The 20704-nt window shown below is 39.9% G+C and overlaps 1 protein-coding gene across 4 annotated transcripts in view; it reads left to right on the forward strand.

Moving 5' to 3' along the window:
• The window catches only part of nrp1a (neuropilin 1a), an 81972-nt gene that overhangs the window by 20654 nt on the left and 40614 nt on the right, over positions 1-20704 (forward strand). For all 4 annotated transcript variants that reach the window (XM_036582795.1, XM_036582787.1, XM_036582780.1 and 1 more), the window contains 2 exons: positions 5236-5417; positions 18217-18444. In XM_036582795.1, the coding sequence (XP_036438688.1) occupies positions 5236-5417; positions 18217-18444 (410 nt within the window). The remainder of the gene's footprint in view (positions 1-5235; positions 5418-18216; positions 18445-20704) is intronic.

Below are 20704 nucleotides of genomic sequence, written 5' to 3' on the forward strand. Positions count from 1 at the left end.
TAGCCGCTTCCATTTCACATGACTCCGTTTGGCAGGAGAAAGTCACTCGTAGGCAGTAAACTAGGCCCCATAATGTGATCCCATAATGCCCTCCAGATGAACAGGGCCCATTGCTAGGCTGGGCTAGGGCTTGGAACTTTTTATGCTTGCAGATCAGCTGCAGCTGAAGGTGTGCAGGATGTACCAGCTGCTCTATATGGACAGAATGCCATATTGCGATTATAGTGCTACATATTGTGATAGCAAAGATTGGCCTGCACTATTTACATTACTTTTTTTGCATTACCTTTTTACTTTTCTTCATAAATAAATGGTTAAGATGTGAACAAAGGCATTAAGATTGGTTTGAGGGCAAATTGGCCATTTTTTTACAGTGGTGAAGATGGGAACCAGACGTCTAAAGCTGTTCAATTCATCTAAAAGCTGCATCACTGAAAGCAATTACATGAAATGGTTAGGCAGGTTAGGTTTTCCAATAGTTTTATGATATGGTTTCAGTTTAAAATATATTTTAAGGTCCCTGCAGTGCAAAGAGGTACATGCAAAGCAAAATAGTCCTCCAAGAAAACATATTTTTTTAGATTTAGCTGTTTTATCATTATCAACATTACATATAAAACTCTGAAGACACATGTGTGTTCCTGGATGTTTTGGATGATAAATAAAATGGCTAAAATGGCTTTACACTACTACTACTACTACTACTAATAATAATAATAATAATAATAATATCACAATAATGATTAATAAATGATACACTGTGTAGCTCAACTCTTCGCACATTTGCAGAAACACACACACACACACACACACACACACACACACACACACAGAAGAACGTGCTTGGAATGTTGCTAAAACTCACTGTTTTCTTCCTCATAAGCAGAATAAGCCCGGAGGCAATGTCTCCATCTGCATCTCATTCCACCCCACTTGCAGCTCAGTTTTACAAGGTCCATGTGTGAGGAGCGCCTGTGAAGTGCCTGACTAAAAAGCGCTATAAACAGCTTTTTCTGGAGGTGCTAAGATTTCCCATGCAGGCAGGGGAAGTAGGCCTGCTCTGTTTCTTTCTGAGATGCGGTGAAAGCGATGCTCTAAAGAAGGCTTGTCGCAAAGCATCGTTTTTCCTCGGCTGTGACTGCAGTAGTTATGCCACTCTGACTGGCTGCGCGGATCTGATAGCGTATCTGCGCTCCTGTCACGGTGGCAGTGAGGAGAAAATAGGTTTCTTCAGACCCCGAAAATTGTCAGGCACTCTCTGCCAGTCCTAATTTTTGATCTGCCGTGGAGAGCAGGGCGGCATCAATTTTTTAAATGTTCGGCAGCACAAGATTTGAGTGGTTGGGTTTGGAAACAAAGTGTATGTGTGCCTTGAGGGGGCTCACAGGGGGCGTGTGTGGAGTAGTGGTGTAAAAATGCATCTGGAAGTGGTGATCCAACTGCGCCGGTTTTGGATTCGGTTGTAATTGTGATCATAATAGTATTGAAAGAGCACACGGAACAAGATCAGTGCCTTCTATTTTGAACCTGAAGCAGGTTCGGAGGTGTTCCTCACGTTCCAGCGCAGAGACAATCCCCTCTTCTGTTTGCTAGAAACAGTTCTCTAAACTCTGAACAAAGTGGGCTCAATTTGAGAGACCCTCAGACTCAGGAAAAAGTGCCTACTGTCCACTGTGTGTGTGTGAGAGACAGAGAGATAATGGCTGCTCCTTTATCGTCATTGTGGAGCAGGTGACCGGCAGACGTGCTCTGTGTCTGTGGTGGAGGTAGCAGCAGAGCAGAGGTCTGATTAGTGCAGGAGTTGCAGCACTGTTTCCACAGCTGTTTTAGAGAGGAAGGGGTTTGGGGAACGCAAAACACAACAGCACAGCACACACACACGCACAGCAACACACCCAAAGCAAACAGAGTGAGGTCACTGTGCGGTGAACATCACATGATCACGGCACGCTCACATGAAGACACTTCAGAGATGGTGTGTATGTGTGTGTGTGTGTGTGTGTGCATAATTTATAAGCTTCTGTCTGTGTGTGTTAGTGCTTGTGTGTGCACACTGAATGCGTTCATTCATTAGAGAGGTCTAAATTAGAGCTGAACAATATGAACTAAATACCGTGTTGCATTTACATTGCTACATGTTGCACTTGCTATATACCATTGCCTTGAAATAATAAATAAACAATATTTATTGTTATTGTGATAAATGACATCACATTATGTTGCAATGTGCTATTCACTCAGAACCTAAAGAACACTGACCAACTGCATGTTTCATTACAAAGAGAGCATCATTAGTGCTGGTTAAGTGGATTTAGTGCAAATAATGAATAAAAATCATTGTATTCCTAATTTTTGCTAGTATTTTTATGAGGCATGGCTGGGTTTTTTTGTCTGTTCCGACTTGTCAAACCTCAGAAAAATTAAATGAAATATTGGGATACTTGTATAGAGACGATTTCTTAGGATCGCCCACCCTTATCTTCTAACATTTAAAAAAGACATTGTAAAGCCACTGATTGGATATAGTGAAAAGACTGATCTATATTCATTTGACCAGTTATTCTTGTTGATCAATTTGCATGTTGCAGCCGTGATTTGCATAATGCAGCCTTCTACAATATGGACAATATTGCGGTAAAGACTGTGCAGCCCTCACCTCAATGTGAGCAAGAGTGTGTGTATGTTTGTGTGTTTGTGTTTGTGTGTGTGTGAGAGAGAGAGAGAGAAAGAGAGAGAGAGATAGAAAGGGAAAGGCATATTGCTCATATATACTGTATCTCTTCTGTATGTGATGCAGTGTTAGATTGGCCTTGTAGCAGCACTATCTGCTCTGAGTGATGTGCTGCTGTGGCTGTGCTATCAGAGCAGCCAGACACACATGCACATGGGTGAAGTCATCGCTACATTACCCGCCCCATCCCTCCCCCCAGGGGAGCCAATTTCTGAGAGCTCCACATTTCTCATATTCTCAATTTACCCACATACACCACACACACACACACACACACACACACACAGGCTCATACCACCCCCTGCAGTGTGAAAAAAGGCCATCCCACCAGCAGCATCAACTCAGTGCAGAAATACGCATCCTGCCACACTCTCCATCTCTGGGACTACCTTTAACCCTTAACTGCACCAGTGTTTTTTAGCTTTTTACATTGTAGGCTTGTGAATTTGGTGACTATGTATCATGTTTGTCCAGTATATAGTGATGTATTCTTAATTATGTGCATCACTTTGGCCAACTTACAAAATGTACTTACTTACATTTGTATATATTGCAGGTTATTAGCAACCTGGCACTTATATCTCATATATAATACATCTACAAACTGCCATGATGCTGTAAAACTGTCAAAAATGTAGAGAGAAGCAGGGAAATGAGGTCATCAGGTGTGCAGTTGAGGGTGAAAATTGCATATTTTGACCAATATAATCCATTTGTAATTCAAGACATTTTTTCATGTGACTGTTCTTTGGCTGTGCATGTTTAGGCATGTTTCAACTGTCAGCTTTATGCATTAGCACAGAGAAGTGACTGTCAGGTTGAGCGTGTAACTGTAATGAGCCCAGAGACATCACAGTCTAAAAGTAGGAATGCATCACACCAGTGCCTCTGTGGAATCTTCCCACTCCTCCTTCTACTGCTGCGCTTACTGGCGTCAGAGGTGATTAAATGGCTCAGAGAGCAGATCTTTCTGGCAGTCGTGTCAAACTCAGCCACCCCTACATTGAAAATGCAGTATATAAGTGTGGATGTGTTCTGTCCTAATGGGCTAGCTCCACAGAACCACCGTGTTCGACAAGAGAACATACTGGAGTCTTCTTTTTTATGTAGCTTATAATTGTGCTGTAGAGTGAACTGTGGAGTGTTATGTTTTCAATGTTTCATAAAGCATAATGAGAAATGGAAAGTGCTATATAAATAATGTTACTAATATTATTCGTATTAGACAGTGTTTTCTGCTAAGACTTCCAGTTTCTCCTCACTGCCTATGACAGGACCACCCTCTTTTGCGAGTCTTGTGTTACAGACACAAGATCCTTCTGTGCGTGTGTTTCTATCTCCCCTTTGTATAGACACGTGCGACAGTGTAACAGACTTCCGAACTGCTGCTGACTCAATTAGGTGGTTGCCCACTCCAATAGCCGTAGGCCTGAAATTCCATTTAAGAGGGAAGTGGGACGCATAAGTGTGTGTGTGTGTGTGTGTGTATGTGTGCATGTGTGCGCGTGTGTGGAGAAAACAAAGAAAAGGAGCAGTTCAGTTGAAGACACACTTTTGTCTTTACCTGTCGTAATACACACAAAAGTCTTCAGGCATCTAGAATCATGCAGATTTATCCATTCTCTTCCTATCTGCCTCACTCATAGTAGCATGTGCTCACAAAGGCCTGTGGGAAGTCTGCTGAGGAGCAGCTGTGCTGTTTAGAGAGCAGTAGGACATTTACACTGAGCATGTGCAGAACATCACTGACCGCTTTCTGCAACTCCTGAGGCTACAGTGGGACAGTTCAGCATTGTATGTTATACGCATATATATAGAAAACCTCCATAACATGTGGCCAATCTGCTGCAGCTCAAAGGCCTAGTCAGAAAAAGACTAAGCCTAAGAGACTTTGCCATGAGGGGTCATTGAGTTTTGAACACAACTGTTAAAGTGATAGAATCATCATTCAAAATATTGAAGTTACAGTTCAAAAGTTTGGAATCACCTCTCAGAACTTTGGAATCTCAGTTCAGTGATTTGGAATTTAATTTCAATGGTTTGGAATCTTTGTTCAAATGTTTGGAAGCTCATTTAAGTAATTTGGAGTTGCAGTTTAAAAGTTTAGGATACTGTTCAAAAATTTGGAATCAGTGTTCAAAAGTTTGAAATCATTATTTAAAAGTTTAGAATTGCTGTTCAAAGTTTGGAATCACTTTTTAAAAGTTTGGAATCACAATTAAAAAATTTTGGAATCGTCATTCAACTGTTCACAAATTTCAATAATATAAAACTTTTTTTTTTGCAAATGTAATAATGAATTCTTATCTGGTGGTAGTACTATACAGCTGTAAGTTTTTATAAGAAATTTTAAGGTATTTTAGATGGTATAGGTTTTTAGAAGAAATAATAAGAAACTTTAAATTAAAAAAAATTACAACATATTAGTTTCGTTACATAATAAATTAGAGTGGTCACTGAGTAATAAACCTTATGATTAATGAATTTCTTCCCTCTCTCTGTAGGTATGACTATGTGGAAGTGAGGGATGGTGTGGATGAGACGGGGCAGCTGGTGGGGAAGTACTGTGGGAAGATTGCACCCTCGCCTGTGGTCTCCTCTGGGAACCAGCTCTTCATCAAGTTTGTGTCGGACTATGAGACGCACGGCGCGGGCTTCTCCATCCGTTACGAAATTTTCAAAACCGGTACGTAAGCCAGTGGCTTCAAAACACAAACTGAGATAGCAGAACCTCTGTACCAAACACACTACTGTTATTCTCCCAAAGACTTTATTTTGCTTAGATCAGGGATACCGAGCTCTGGCAGTGGAGTATAACAGTCTAGCACAGTTGGCTGATTTTTAGGGCATATTTTCTTTGTGAAGCAAAAGGCTTGACTTCTGACAAAACCTGAGAGCTGATTAAAAACACCAACCCCTCTAAAGGCCAATAAAGAAATAACATTATCAGAAATCACTGGACAATATAATTCAAAGCTTTAATTTGCTTATAAATGGTGTTGAGAAGACTGTATTACATTTTTTAAAGATGGCAAAATACAATTTCATTACATTTACATCATATTAGTACATTATATTCAAAACTGTACTGTAAGTAAAACTATGTTTGCACAATCAACCTTTTACCTTCTTATAATCGTATTTACAAGTCGTTTGACAGAATTGACAGAATCTTAGTAAGTAGTCAACTCAGCAAGGACAGTCCTGTTGTTTTCTCTGCTCTAAAAGGTTCGCTGAATCCTGTAATGAACATGCAGGTTGAATTGGGTTTATTTGATCAAGCAACTCACCAAACTGTGCTGGAATAAGCACCAGGAGAGAGAGAATGTCCAAAGTGATACTCACTCGGCCATCTTGCTTTGTGTTATGGTGACTCACCCACACATCACAGGTTTATCGGTAAGGCTAGGGGATGGGCAGGAAGGATTATAGAGAGAGGTGAAAAGGAGAGAGCCTTATAAGGATGAGAACAAGTGATGTAGAGACTTTCTCCTCTTTCTGGTTCTTGTGCCTCGGGGCAATGCCCGAGGAGATGAGATCAGATGATATCTCTGCAAACGTAAGGAGTTCCTTCCTTAACCATGATAAAATCTCTGGTGAGTTCTTTAGACCCTATATGGCCTTGCAAAAATATATGCAGAAATTTCCTGTTGTTTAAACCAGCTTCCTGTGTTTAAAGCACGAGCGGAGATTGTGTGTGTGTGTGTGTGTGTTTGTGTTGTGTGTGGCGGACCTTGGACAGGTGCAGCAGATGCCACTTTTGTTAATTAACCCCACTTTCTACTCTGAGCTCTCTCTGTGTGACCTCAGGATAAGATGGATGTTTCAGCAGGGTTCATTTTAATCTCTATAGTGAGTGTTTGTGTTTGTGTGTAGCAGCTGGTGCAGTCTGAAGTCATCCCCCCATGACTTCACACAGTCATGGCTGAAAAGCACCTAAAAGGGGATTCCATGACTGGGGTGCCATTTGTGTCCCACTGATATTACATATATAAATAAAACTTTACATAATAAAACTTTTCTACTTTTTTTGCCTGTGCACTCCCACTGGGTATACACTCTACCTAGAAATATAATCATTAAAATACTTCCAAAATCTTGAGAATCCATGTAACATCTTCTATTTGATACATCGTTTTTCATTAGTCATCCATTACAGTTAAGAAAATTAACATTTTAGTTGTGTCCCTCAACATTCACTCAAACCTGTTACCTGGAAACATTCACCCCTATAAAATATCTGAATATCGTTCAACAGAAAGTTGGATCACCCAATTTGTGATACAGTGATAAAGTGATAATGAGTGTCAAGGTCCCATATAGCCCAGTAACCGTAATTATAGACTGGAAGTAAATTGTTAATAAAAAAAAATAAATCTTTAGTAAATCATTAGAACATTTTAATGTCCTCAGGTCATTAGTAAGGATGCTAGATAACCACATTTTGTGTATTCTGTGCTAAAAAGTCATTTCTGTTACTGTCAATGCTGCTCATTTAAGCCATTGCCTACGAAGAAACCTTGTAAAAATTAGATATTGTTCCTGAGATGGATTACCACACATTTTGAATTGTTAAATGAATGTTCTCTTAGATTCTATTGTGAAAAATGATATTTTTAAGAGTTAAGAGGGCTAAATTAGCACTCCAATTGTAGAATCGTGTAATACCTTTTACTTGAGGTTCTCCACTACCGTACTACTCAAAACTGGCCAAAAGACAAGCGCTGGTATTTAACAATAAGGTATACATGATATTCAATACACAATATATTGTCATCATGGACACATGGACACAAGTTCACTCACTGCAAGTCAAACAAGCTGCAGCTGCACCACATTTTTTTAGGTTTTAGGTACTCAGAGTATCTCTGCTTTCACAAGCTTCCACAATGCTGTCATTGGGCTTTATCTGATGTTTACATCTGCTTTAGAGGGCAATTGGTCTGAGCACCATCACAGCTCACTGTAAACTTCACTATCCTTTCATACTTGTGCTTCCAGAGTACCCAGCTTGACAAAAAATATAGGGGAAACCAAAAGCATGACGCACATTAAGACTGTTGAGGAAAACGGGAATCCAGAAATGAATGCAGGCTGCTGTGATTTTACACAAAATTCCACTAGAGAAGTTTTTTCAAAAACAGAAATCTCCAAAATACCCAACCACCTACACACTTACTGCCATTAAAGGAATGACATTTAGAACACTACATCTCATACATGTAGTGTGTTTTTTTCTTAATGCAATATTGTGATAATATCATGATAAAAGATTAGGTAATTATCATAATATTACATTTTTATATGACTAATCTCTGTCTGGTGCTTCTGCAGCATACGTTCACTTACTATGGATGGACATGTACTTAGAATAGAAAAGAAAGCCTGTTGATTCAAAACATGGTTGTAATTGAAGTCGGTGGGCAGATGCTGACACTGAAGCTGAAGCACATGCCCACTGGCTTCTTTTATAAGTGCACTTTGACTTCGGTCCACTGTTAAGTACAGGGAGATGTGTGGAAATTATGGTCTGTGGTAATCAACTGTATGCTGCAGATGTGGCAGAAACAGATTAGGTTGAAAAACTTTGGGGTATTCTATTAATTCATGGTCCAAGGCAAATTCAATTCCAGCTTCATCAGTTCGGTTCAGCTGTGATGGGTTTGCATACAGCACTAGCTGGCAGGCCTCAGGGACATGGCCTTGGCTGGCTGCAGGAGATTCTGATTAGTATTTATTATACAGCTTGCTGAATCCCCTGCATTACTCTCACCCCACGAAACACTTCAGTAATCAGCAGCCTTAACTGATGTATAGTCAAGCCTAGCGCTGTAGCTGGAGCAATGGTTAAAAAGGACGTGCGATTTAACCAGTCTGTCATTTGTCTCCTGGAACATGCTGCAGTGTAATGAAATGCACTTAAAGAAACGTAGTGGAGTAGAAATTAGAAATGTTTGCTTAAAAATATGGCAAGTTATAAGTGAAAGATGTGAAAATACAGAAATATTCAAGCAAGATACAGAAAAGAAAACATAATTTAAGCCTGTTACTTTCCACCTCAGCTATGCACCGCTCCCTTTTAGTTCAGCACTTACTTTATTGTAATGATAGCTTGCTGTACAGAACTGCTAAAGCAATCAATCATGAGATAATAACAACAATTTAAGATAATAATAATGACACAGCACTGTAACAGTAAATCTCTCATTCAGTCGGTTGGCACTAGCATTTACTTCACAGCTTTCCCACACTCATCTGTTTGAAGTGTGGGATGTATCTGATCAGAAACACACTTTATTCATCTTTGTGACAAAAGACAGTGATGTAAAATATGGCCATGTTGACTGTAGGCTGGGAACACATGAGCTGTAGTTTGCCGTTTTGTTCCTTTGTTAGCTGTTAGCTTGTTAGCCTGGTGATATGAAGAATGGTGTTGTGCTTGGAGACAGTGGCGTGTTGCTCCATTGCTACTGTCCAAATTGTGATAGCACCCAGCCTGCAGCTGAAAAATCAATTCATACGCGCCAAGAGAGAGATAAAGCGCTAGATGAAATAAGGGCCGGTGTAAGAGAGTCAGTGAGAGAGGGAGAATGAGGCGAAACTGTGTCACTGACTAATGAAACGAGAAAAGCAAGGATGAGGTACTGTTTGAAGATAAACAGATTAGCTGGAATTAGCTAGTATTAGCATGCTAGCATCAGCTGCTGTACAGTATGTGTGTGGGTGCTGCCGCGTGTGTTCGGTTACACTTGTCAATCTAATGATTGCGCACAGATGTCAGGGTGGTGGTGCACGCTAGCAGGTGCGCGTGCATTCAAATTAGGCTTGAAAGAAAAAGCTCCAGCTACGGCAAACTGAGATTAGTTTACCTTCAAGCAGCTTTCGCAATTTGGAGAGCTGACTATAGTGCAAGGTCAGAGACTTCATCCTTATCTCTCGCTATATGTTATTCAGAAAAAGAAAGATGAGAAGTGGGAACACTGAAAAGAATAGAGGTAGAGAGGCAATGTGAATATATACATATATATATATATATATATATTCACATTGGCTCTCTATGGCACTATGCACTATGGTCAGCACATCCTCTGCAGACACACGGCTGCACCTTTTAATGCACAATTTTTGAAAAAAAAATATATACGGCTTGTGCAGAAATTATGGCATATTTTATGTTCTATTTTTTCCGATATATTAGAGCATGATTGTTACCTGTAGACTTATTTTCACTTAGAAAATCAACAAGCTGTGTAATTTTACCTGGGATATTCAAACATTTGCATACAACTTTGTGTATACACAGATATATAATAGAAATTGGGAGAAACAGAGATTTGTGTTAATTGTTTATTTAGTTTTGTTAATTGTTTGTTTAGCTTTAGCATGCTTTCCAGGATCTGCAAAACACTGGAAAGATAAAATATGGCAGTTGAAATAACAACACAACTGAAAAATGCATAGAAAAAAGGAGAAAAGCATCACCCCAAGACACAGCATAAACATGTCATAGTCCAGATCCAAATGAGAAGAAAAAGAAGGAAGGAAAAGAAAGCAATCAAGGATGACAGGCACAAAAATAGAGATAGAGGGAGAGATAGAGACAGAGGGAGAGAGATAAATGGTGAGGATCTCCCCTTCCACTGCATCTAGCTTTGAATGCAATCAAGCCTTTGCTGCTGGTGTGTAATGAGGGACCCTCTCTCCACACAGCCACCAAAACCCTCCATGTGTTAGATCCCCTCGCCTAATAGGCCCTTTATGGAATCCTTTGCAGGGGTTCTAGATGACATGCTTGTGTGTCCTTTCCAAAAAAAGAGGGCTCTGTACTTATCTTGTCATGCTGTCTTCCGCAAGCATCTCCTAAAAGGGCCCTGGAGGAGCGAAAAAGAAGGAGGGAAGCAGCATATGCTTCCAGTTAACAGCACTGCAATTTTCAGAGCCACATCAAACCCGGCCAAGTAGGCAAAGAGGCCAACTCTGGGCAAACGATGGCCAGGGAGGAGAGGAGGTAAGAGTGGGTGGGTGGGTGGGTGGATGGATGGATTGAAGGTTAGATGAAGGGTAGTGATGCAATGATACACAAATTCCAAGATATGATGCATTTTTGAGACAGAAGTAAAAAAGAAGTGCCCATGTTGCTTCTGTCTTCATTTTTGTTTCAATTGCCAAAACAAGAGTGGGGCCTGATAAGAGCATAATAAAATTTAGAATCTTTCTTAGAAGACAAATTCATTTAAGTACATACAAAGTTTAAATAGTGTCATGCAGTAATAACATGATTTCTCTGTTGCCACACTTGTTACATAAAGAGCATGATCTATCTGAAAAGTTTTATGTTTGCGATGTGTGCACATCTATCACAGTGCATCCAACAGTAAAGACGGCATGGAACTTCTTTTATATAGTAATAGAAACAGTGTTGGTGCACTATTAGAAATAAAGTTTCTGTGCAGGTATATTTGTCAATCATCAAGGTACAAACAATGTAAATGTTCCCTCAAAGGTACAACAGTGATTTTAAGGTCGAGACGGGGTGTGTGGAATCACTACAACTTAGAAAATATAATTTCAGTGGATAATGGTACAGTTATGTTCCCTGATTAAAGGTACTGAGATGTACCCTTGAGGGAACCACCCCAGTGACAAGACGGGTACTGCCCCAGAGACAGTACACTACCTTTTTTTCTCAGAGTGTGTAATGCAACACAAAGTAAAAAAGTACTATAATGCACTACAGTTTAAACTCTTGTAAACACAGAACAGTTGCTGAGTTAATAAAAATGTAATTACTTGTGTTAAACATGTTTCTAAAAGATTAATCAAGATTACACACAACACATTTAAAACATAAATTCTTTACATTGTCTGTGCCTACACTTTTACATATTTTGCAGGAATGTGCTCTACCTGTGCCAGTTGGCTATGCAACTTAGGCGATATGTCTAATGAGTGACGATATGTGTTGCTATGACCCATGTAGAGCCAAAGCAAGGCAGGTTATACATTCACTATGTATACTAGAAAGTACACTGTGAAGTACCCAAGCTTCAAATAACTTTCCACGGCTGTAAACTTAACGAGCAATCTGTCTGTCAAAGCATCTAATAAATAATTGCTAATATTAAATGGCTAAAGATCTGTGTGCTGACAAAAAGTGTCCCAATTTCACCTTAACAGTACAGCCCAAACTTTTCTTCAAATGACCTATTACTTTGAGAGCAGTTCACAAAAAGTTAAAAGGGAAAAACAGATTGCTAACAATACATTAGGTACGATAGGGTTAATGTGCGTATCGTAACACATTGAATGGATGGATGAAGGGAAAAGGGATGTAAAAACAAGTTGCTCTTGCTTTGGCATGCTGAAAAGCAGCGTCATCGGCCCTCGCCTTTAGCTTAGCCATTTATCATGCTGATGCTATCTGAGTGCTTTTACGATGGCACCTGTGTCAACAGAACTGACTAAGGGTGAGGGCAGCTTATTCATCGTACCCAGTCTACTTGGTTTTTTATGTGCTGCACGGGCCAGTGGTATAGGTCACATCTGGCAAAGCACCCCTGTCACTCTACAACAACCCCCATGCCACCATTATGGTCTCCTAAACAACACGCACACTGAAACCCCAAAAGCAAACTCGCTCTGCATGTGGTCCCGATCCCCCTTCTCACAGGGCACAATCAGCAACACTGACTAAATATTGTGTCAGCAACTCTGTCCGTGGGTCTGTGTGAGCCCCACCTCTGTGACTCCAAGTTAATGTTTGCTGGGGAGAGTGTCCAAATCCTGCTTTGCTAATTCTAGCATGCCCATTAACCTTTGTCAGTTTAGCCACAGGGGATGTGTGCATGAGGTTAATTATTCACTTACAGACATATGGAACATAAACATTAGCAATTACCTCACCAGAATCAGACCTCAAAGAGCCATCTTATCTCTGCATCAATGTTTTGCAATGTCATGTCTAGCTAGCATCATGCTAAAGGCATTCATTCTGGCCCAAAAACCAAGTCACTAAGCAACAACTTCACCACAACACTGTTTCACTCTCTTTACTCATCTAGAGGACATATCCTCAGAACAAAGACACAAAGTGTCATTAATGTGAAGCACTACTTTTATGAAGTCTTAAAAACTGTTGACTGCTAATGAAGCCCTTGTGGAGAATTTTTAGCCTGTTAAATGTGTGAAGAACCTTTAGGGCTTTCTAGGTCCTCAGAGAAGGCCTAATGATGTCTGTGAAATAAAAAAATGCCAAAATTGTTAGAAAGACAGATGAATAATCTAGTTATGATTTAATTTACAAGAGCTGGGACCAGTTTTGTGAGAAGGCCCTTTGGAAGTTCTAGTTACATCACTGTGTCACTGTGAGAATGAGTGGCGGCCTAGCCGGGTTTCAGTCAGTTGTTAGAAATGGAAAACAGAGCCTTTATTTCAGGGCTTTTTACTGAAAAAGAGTCACTGTAAGACTGTTACAAACATAAAAAGTCCATGTTTAATCCAGAATGGACAAAAAGTGTTCATATGAATTTCTGTTAGCTTAGAGCTAACATAGCACTAGAATCCCATAAGCGTCCAAAAAAGAAATCAGCACTATGGAGGTTTTTTGACCAAGTTTTGACATTGATGTCCTGAACAAAATGCTTAGCTCTAATTGTCACAGACACTGGACTCCATTAAAGGAATAGTGTTGTTATCTAACGTTAATAAAATTATAATTCAACACACAACCTGAATGTTTTTTGCGAATATTTCAAACTGATGTTTTGCCATAGTACAACAGTTGGCCACAGCAGCAGGAAGCTGCACTTTTACAGAACAGCTCAAGTTCTTTTCTCTAGCCACCATAGCCGTCCCTGTCCCTGTCGCCATCTCTATTAGTCCCAATTAATACACTCACTACACCTCCTGCACTCACATCTGCCTACTTTACAGCCCTCACAAAACTAACTTTCTCAGAGGAACCATCAGAGTTAACCAAAAGCAGCCGCTCTGTGGAAGCCTTATTTATTTAAGGTTTGGATTGCGGGAAATATATCTGAGACACTTGAGGGGTTTTGTTTCGCTACACAGAGTCTGCAGACTAACTCTTTAACAAGCCCTGCTTCTGGCCTGTAAAATAAACTAAGCAAATTCCATTGAGGTTGGAGGCTTCAGCCGTCCACCACCCAGCAGAGATAACTCCAGTGTGCTTGTGTGAGGACAAATCAGTAAAATAAAACTTGCAAGTGTTAGCTGTGAATGTCAGAATTAGCACTTAGCTGCCATGAATCAGTGCAGGGCTCAGTTTTTTCATAACTCGCTTTAGTTTTTACATCCTCCCATAAATTTGAGTGTTTGTGTAAATCCAGTCCATGGCTGTTTTTTCTGTCTCTTTTAAGAAGGTGAAAGGATGAGAGAGAGTTGTTGGAAAGTGTGTTGGTGTCAACAAGAGAGGGAAAGAGATAGTCAGGGGGGCGGTGATGGGACATGCATGGCTGGGCTAGTCTCACAGTGCTTTATTTGTTTCACACGGGTTTATGGGCTCTGAGTGTCCTAGCTTTTCTCATCTCTCCCGCCATCCCAACCCACCAGCCCACCAAAACACTTGTAAAGTTTGTCCTGACTGCTCACAAACAACTGCAACAGGAAACCAAGAGATAACAAAACTAAGAATTTGTGGTTAGCAATGGCATGTCACCATACACACTCAGGTTTGTTTTTTGGCAACGTCAGGACATGGAGATACATAAATGTAAATATATAAATATATATAAATATATATATATATATATATATATATATATATATAATATATATATATATATATATATATATTATACAGACTGCCCTATACATTGTGTGAAAATCTCATTATAAAATGGACTGGAAAAAATAGCTTGGAATAAAATCACTTTATGTTAACTAGGTAAAGTCAAAATAAAGAACATTTTTGCCTGCTCCTGTAAAGCTACCACTTCGAAAATGATGTATAACTTTTATATGAAATAAGAATCCTGAACCTAACCAACAAGTGGCTTTGTGGTTATAAAAAGCACTTTACAAAGTCAGGAGCTTTTTGTTGATGTTGTTGTAGGTTGGTCCTGTTTTTCTCTGGTTTTCCTACAAAGTCAGACCATTTTTTGTCCTGAATGTGCAAAAACAAACAAGCACAGTGCGGAAACAGTACTCCTTAGCCACAATGTGTAAACAGCAATGGAGCATTATAAATCCAGGCCTAGCACTGGGATTAAGTACTGACCAGTGAAGCTCCGGCTGCAGAACTGATCTCTGCACAGATACCCTCAGCAGTGGAGCAAAAGGCCAAATTCTCTGTCAGATTTCATATCTTAATCTCGTGTATGTGTGCTAGTCATCCTTTTTACAGCACAGGCCTACAGACATAAAGGGCTGGAGTGTCTGTGGCCCTGACCCCGGCGTGTCCCCTTTCAGCGTCTGGACGAAATGGAGGGTGGGAGGACGGTGTGATAACATGCAATTACTTCCCAGAGAGGGAGAGAGAGAGAGAATAAGAGGCAAACAGGCAGAGAGAGAGAAAGAGAGAGAGAGAGAGATTGAGAGTAAAAGGGCAAGGCAAAGATTGATTTGGTGCAGAAGAAAGACATATTAGTGTAGTGCTCTTATCTTAACAGCTTTCTTTGTGACACTGCTGGGGTCTGATTGTCTAGAGAGAGGTCAGAGGGGAATTCTAACTATACACATTTAGGTCACAAGTGTAAATCCCGTCCACGCGTGTGAGTTCACTTAAAGTGCCAGACAAGAGACTGAGAAGAAACAGAAAGCTTTGCACAGCAGTGTTCAGTGAAATTGTCACATTTGGTTCAACTGTGAGGTTTAAACTACTTGCAATAAACTTACAATAGACAATAGAAGGTCTACAAAGATAAGGATACTTAACTGAGTTTGATATTAGGGCTGCTACGATTATCAATCAGTATGTCACATCTATGTATATGCAAGCAATATAGTATCACATTAAACCAGAATCATAATCCTAATGGCAATAAAATTTTCATTATATAAGTAATTTGCCCAAAATGGTATTAAACATACACTACATAAGAACCTGATATTATTTAAAACTATATTCTTAACAACTAGAACTAGGCTGATCACCTTGACAGATAGCCATGATACAATCCAGGAGACTCGATTATTAACAGAATTGAAAGTGACAGTCCTAATTGATTTTGGGAGGTTTTTACATGCAAAGCACTTGAAGTTACAACTGGCTTGTAACTCATTCAGTCATTCACATTTAGCAGGCTGAAAATTCTCCACAAGGGGGCACTGTTAGCAGACAAATAGCTTTCAATCCTTCGTAAGAGCAGAAACTGTGTCCTCATTTTATTTTTTCTAACACGATCAAAAAAGAACAAAAGGCAAGAGGTAAACAAAAGAAGCAAACAAGTCCACATACTGAAGAGCACACAGAGGGAGCAATCTGCTGTTGTTTCAAACTCAACTTTTAGCAAGGTACTAAATGTCAACTCACTTTAGACTCAAACTCCAAACACCAGCCATTTGCTTCATCAGAGGCAAAAAGCAGCTAAAGGAGCGGAGAAAAAAGGCAGTCATCTGGCGTTATGGTGCATGTGTGGGACAAGCTGAAGTGCTTCTGATGGTCCTGAGCTAAAGGCCCAGAGAGATCTAAATGACACACATCGAGAGGAAACACTTTGCCATATCCACTTAAACCACTCTCAAACAACACATTGCTTTCACTTTCACTAACACTCTCTCTCCTTTTCTCTCTCTCTCTCTCTCTCTCACTCTCACTCTCACCCCTTTTCTCTCTCTCTCTATCTGTCTCTGATAGGATAAAATGTCTGGACTTTGTAGAAAAACTAGATAAAACTGGAAGCTTTGAAAACTCTTTTCACATGTAGGTACTTACATAAGTACCTGGAAAATATGTAAGTGGGAAGAAATTAATAGAAATGACTTCTACAACAACATAATGACCCTAAGTGCACTGCTCAGAAGATCAAATTCAAGAAGATCAAAAAGGCAAATTTATCACTCCTGAGAAATTTGAGATTATATTTAGTTGTTGTTTAATTTACTGCTAAATATATGTTTATATATATGGGACAAACATTCTATTTTTCACTCCATTCTCTTTCCATCATTTCAGTCTTTGCAGTCTTGAAACTTGCTAATAAGAAGCACACGTTTGGTGCTATTAGGCCTGGCAGTTATGCCCTGTTAGTAGTGTAGTGTTAAGTGGTGATGTAGTCATCGCATTACAGCATGATGAGAGCGTATTTCTGCACTCATGTCATGAATCCTGTGCCTTGTTACTGTATACCGTGTTAATCTGGTGGTTATGATGTAAACCTAACATGCTGATGTGTTGTATGTGTGAACTAAAGTGACACGCCGCTCTGGAGGAAAGCTAGCTCTCTAGAGGTGTTTGAGTAAATGTTATGACTTGCTGTTATAAAAGTGTGTGTAAGTGTGCGTGAGTGTGAGTGTGTAGAAGGCTTTAATTTTCTTCTCTCATATGTTAGACAGGCTTGTAATGATGTAGAGGGGGGCACTGCTTTGGAACGCGATCTGACTGCCATGTTTACTTTAGAGCTCCCACAGTCCTCTGCTGCTGATTGAAGCCTTTCACTGTTCGCTCTGTGTACACACATATATACACACACACACACACACACATACTGAGCCCACGCGATACGGTAGAGAAAGAGAATGAAAGTTTATAATGAGTCACTGCCCATTTCCCAGCCTCAAAAAGTAATCACTTTACTGTGATTGTTTTCTCTCTAATTTTTCCTTTTAGGATTTAGAAATACAATCTCTAATATATAAACTAAGTTTTCCACTCATGCTCCACCCCCATTAGCCCACACACCCTCGTTCGGCCCGGCCAGAGGGCTTCAGGGTGGGCTTCCTCCTCCACGCACCGTAAACACTGCAGTCATGGAGCTAAACAATATGGACCACCACGTCTTTCCTCTGCTGTTTGCCCACCCCTGCATTCTTTTTGTTTTCAGAGAACAGAACAACACTAAAACAAGTCCTTGCTCTTTCTTTCTGTTAAGGATAGCAGTCTTGATGCACACCAGTATCTGGTTGGTTGCTGCCACTGAGCATTGTTTTTACTGTTAGTGTTGCTATTGTAGACACTGTGCTATTGTCTTGAGTGCTGCTGTATTATTTATCATTTTAATCTTTGAAAATTGCTGCTCTTTTACATGTTTTGAGCATTTCATCATGAGTGGACCAATAGGAATGGTCCAAACTTAGCTTGGAATAAAATCTCATTACATTAAAGTTAAGAACATTTGCAGTTTTGGAGATAAAAAGATTTATATATATATATATATATATATATATGACAAAGATGACAAATGTATATATGTTGTAATTATTCTTTACTTATAGCATCAAATCTAGAGAGTTGCTAACCGAATTTCACTGTACAATGACCGAGACCAACATTCATTCATTCACTTTCATCTTTCTCTCTCTCTCAGGCCCAGAATGCTCAAGAAACTTCACCTCTAAAAGTGGAATCATCAAGTCTCCGGGTTTCCCTGAGAAATACCCCAACAACCTGGACTGCACCTTTATGATCTTCGCCCCCAAGATGTCGGAGATCATCCTGGAGTTCGAGAGCTTTGAGCTGGAGCCTGATACACAGCCTCCCGCAGGGGTCTTCTGCCGTTACGACCGCCTGGAGATCTGGGACGGTTTCCCTGGAGGTATGTCACCATGATGACACCCTGTAGCTTGTGGGTGTGGTCCAGCATTGGTGGAAAGATAGTTATGGAACAGAGATGCTCCTTAAAAACTAAAGGACCTGTCGTCAGGTCCAGGGTTCAGACTTCAGTTCCTCACTAGTGTTACTACATATATTAAATAGTAGCTTCATAGTAGTCACTGGATAATATATGGTAATTACTGAATAATAAAGCTTAGAGATTAACAACTGAATTATTAACATAGAGCGGTGCTGTGGTTGAAACATTTTGTCAAGTCCTGGTGCTCATGGTAACTGTAGTCAATTATGTAATTTGTTAACTATTCTCACTAATGTGTGCCGTATCAAACACTTCCCCACTGTTCAAGCTGTCTCCTCATTGTTTATGGTAATTATAGTCCATTAGGTACTTCAAACACTAGAGGAGGACTCCAAATGTCTGTTAACGAAGGGTTTCATGATATACAATCTGAGTTTTTTCAGTTTGAGTCTGTACTGTCATGTATACAGCCTGCAACAATTTTATCATTTTAACATTTGCCTGCAGAAAAACCCACTGCTTTGCTTATTGCCTTTGCTTTTTTAGCCTGTATCCTTTTAGCATTAGCTGATTAAGTAAATATTAAACAACATTAAGCCTTACCTTTTTATTAATAAACTATTTTGCTTCCCGTTTTGAAATGGTAACCATACCCACTTCCAAACCCTGCTGGTGTGGATTCATACATGGGTTTTGTCTCATTTAGCCGTGCATTAAACCTCTACTTGAGTGCTAATAGTGCCCCTTGTGGGGAATCTGAATTATTGTAAATTCTGTATATTTCACGAAATGAACATCAACATTCAAATCTTTTACATGCTGCATCTGTATTTTATAAGATAAAATAACAAATTGTCACTTAAGATTAATACTTATATATAATGATAATGTAGTTTTATTTCAGCACTACAGTATTTTAATTTGTGTTTGCAACCTTGCACCTTTCTTAGCACCAGCACTTCAAAAATTTTACACACAGCACTGCAGAGTTTATGGGTAAACATATGAATGCTTATGTGAACACATACCGGAAAAAGCGTATGAGTAATGGGAATGCAGATAGTCAAACTCCCCACTCCCCACCACTCATGCCGGCCATTTGACTCAGTTGCCGCCACTGCCATAGCACAGTCTCTCCCTGTACTCTAGTTTCACGTTCTTTGGGCTGGTCCATACAAACACAATAGCAATATTGTACTGGCCCCTTCATTCTCTCTCTCTCTCTCTCTCTCTCTCTCCCCTCTATATAAGGCAAGAGGTCATTGGGGTGACCTTGTCCTTGTGAATATGCACAGTTATCAGAGTGAGTAGATGCTATCACTCTCTAACAATGCAGTGCGATTGATCTCTGGGGAGAATAGAAGGAAATTCTGGCCCTAAAACAGCACTGTGCAAGGCAAAGCAAAACAAACCCCCCTACAAACCAGAGTACAGATAGCGGGGGCCTTATCTGGACTCTGTCTGACGCACAAACAGTACTTGCACACACAGAATACTTGTACACTGGCCTATATTTAACTTCTCAGAATAAGAATAGTGTTCTAGGATCAGTGTTTCCCCCAGTGTATACTTTTAATTGGACATCTTGGACGAGTCGTCTTCCTCTAAGACTGATAAATACAGGCCATTTTCTTCTTCTCTAATGGAACCAGAAAAGGAGCTAGTGTCTGGTTGAAAGCATATATTAGCTAGAGAGCGAAGGCATCATGTAACGATTTACATTAAAGGGCTGCTTTTCGACCCCTTGCCAAGGACATATATTCCTCACTCCTTTAACTTTAGACTAACAGCCATTTGACGTTGTTTCCCATGCAGCGCATTAGGATGTAATAAGCCTGGGAATGTAAAGGGTTAAAGACTCCCATCCGTTCTTTCTCCACTGTAAAATTTGCATCGTTGCTGATAATAGTTTTTATTCCCTGAGAGAGTCACAGATACAGAGGCTGCATCCATCTCTTGTTCCACTTATCTGTGAAAACTCCTACAAGGCTTGAAAAAGCAGACTGGCATCCAAATCAGGAATGAAGACTGCAAACACCTGAAGGCTTTCTCTAGATTGCACTTTATTATCACCTTTTTATTTTCAGAGGTGGAAAAGAACAGAGAAAGGTGGGACCTGTGATAGAAATCTGTGATAGAGTTAGCTGTCTATCTCAAAAAATTCTAGCATTTGTTCATGAGAGAGAGGGAAAATGGCATTCTTCTGAATTCTGTTTCTCTT

Source organism: Colossoma macropomum, unplaced genomic scaffold (assembly GCF_904425465.1).
Source record: "Colossoma macropomum unplaced genomic scaffold, Colossoma_macropomum, whole genome shotgun sequence".
NCBI classification, from domain to species: Eukaryota; Metazoa; Chordata; class Actinopteri; order Characiformes; family Serrasalmidae; genus Colossoma; species Colossoma macropomum.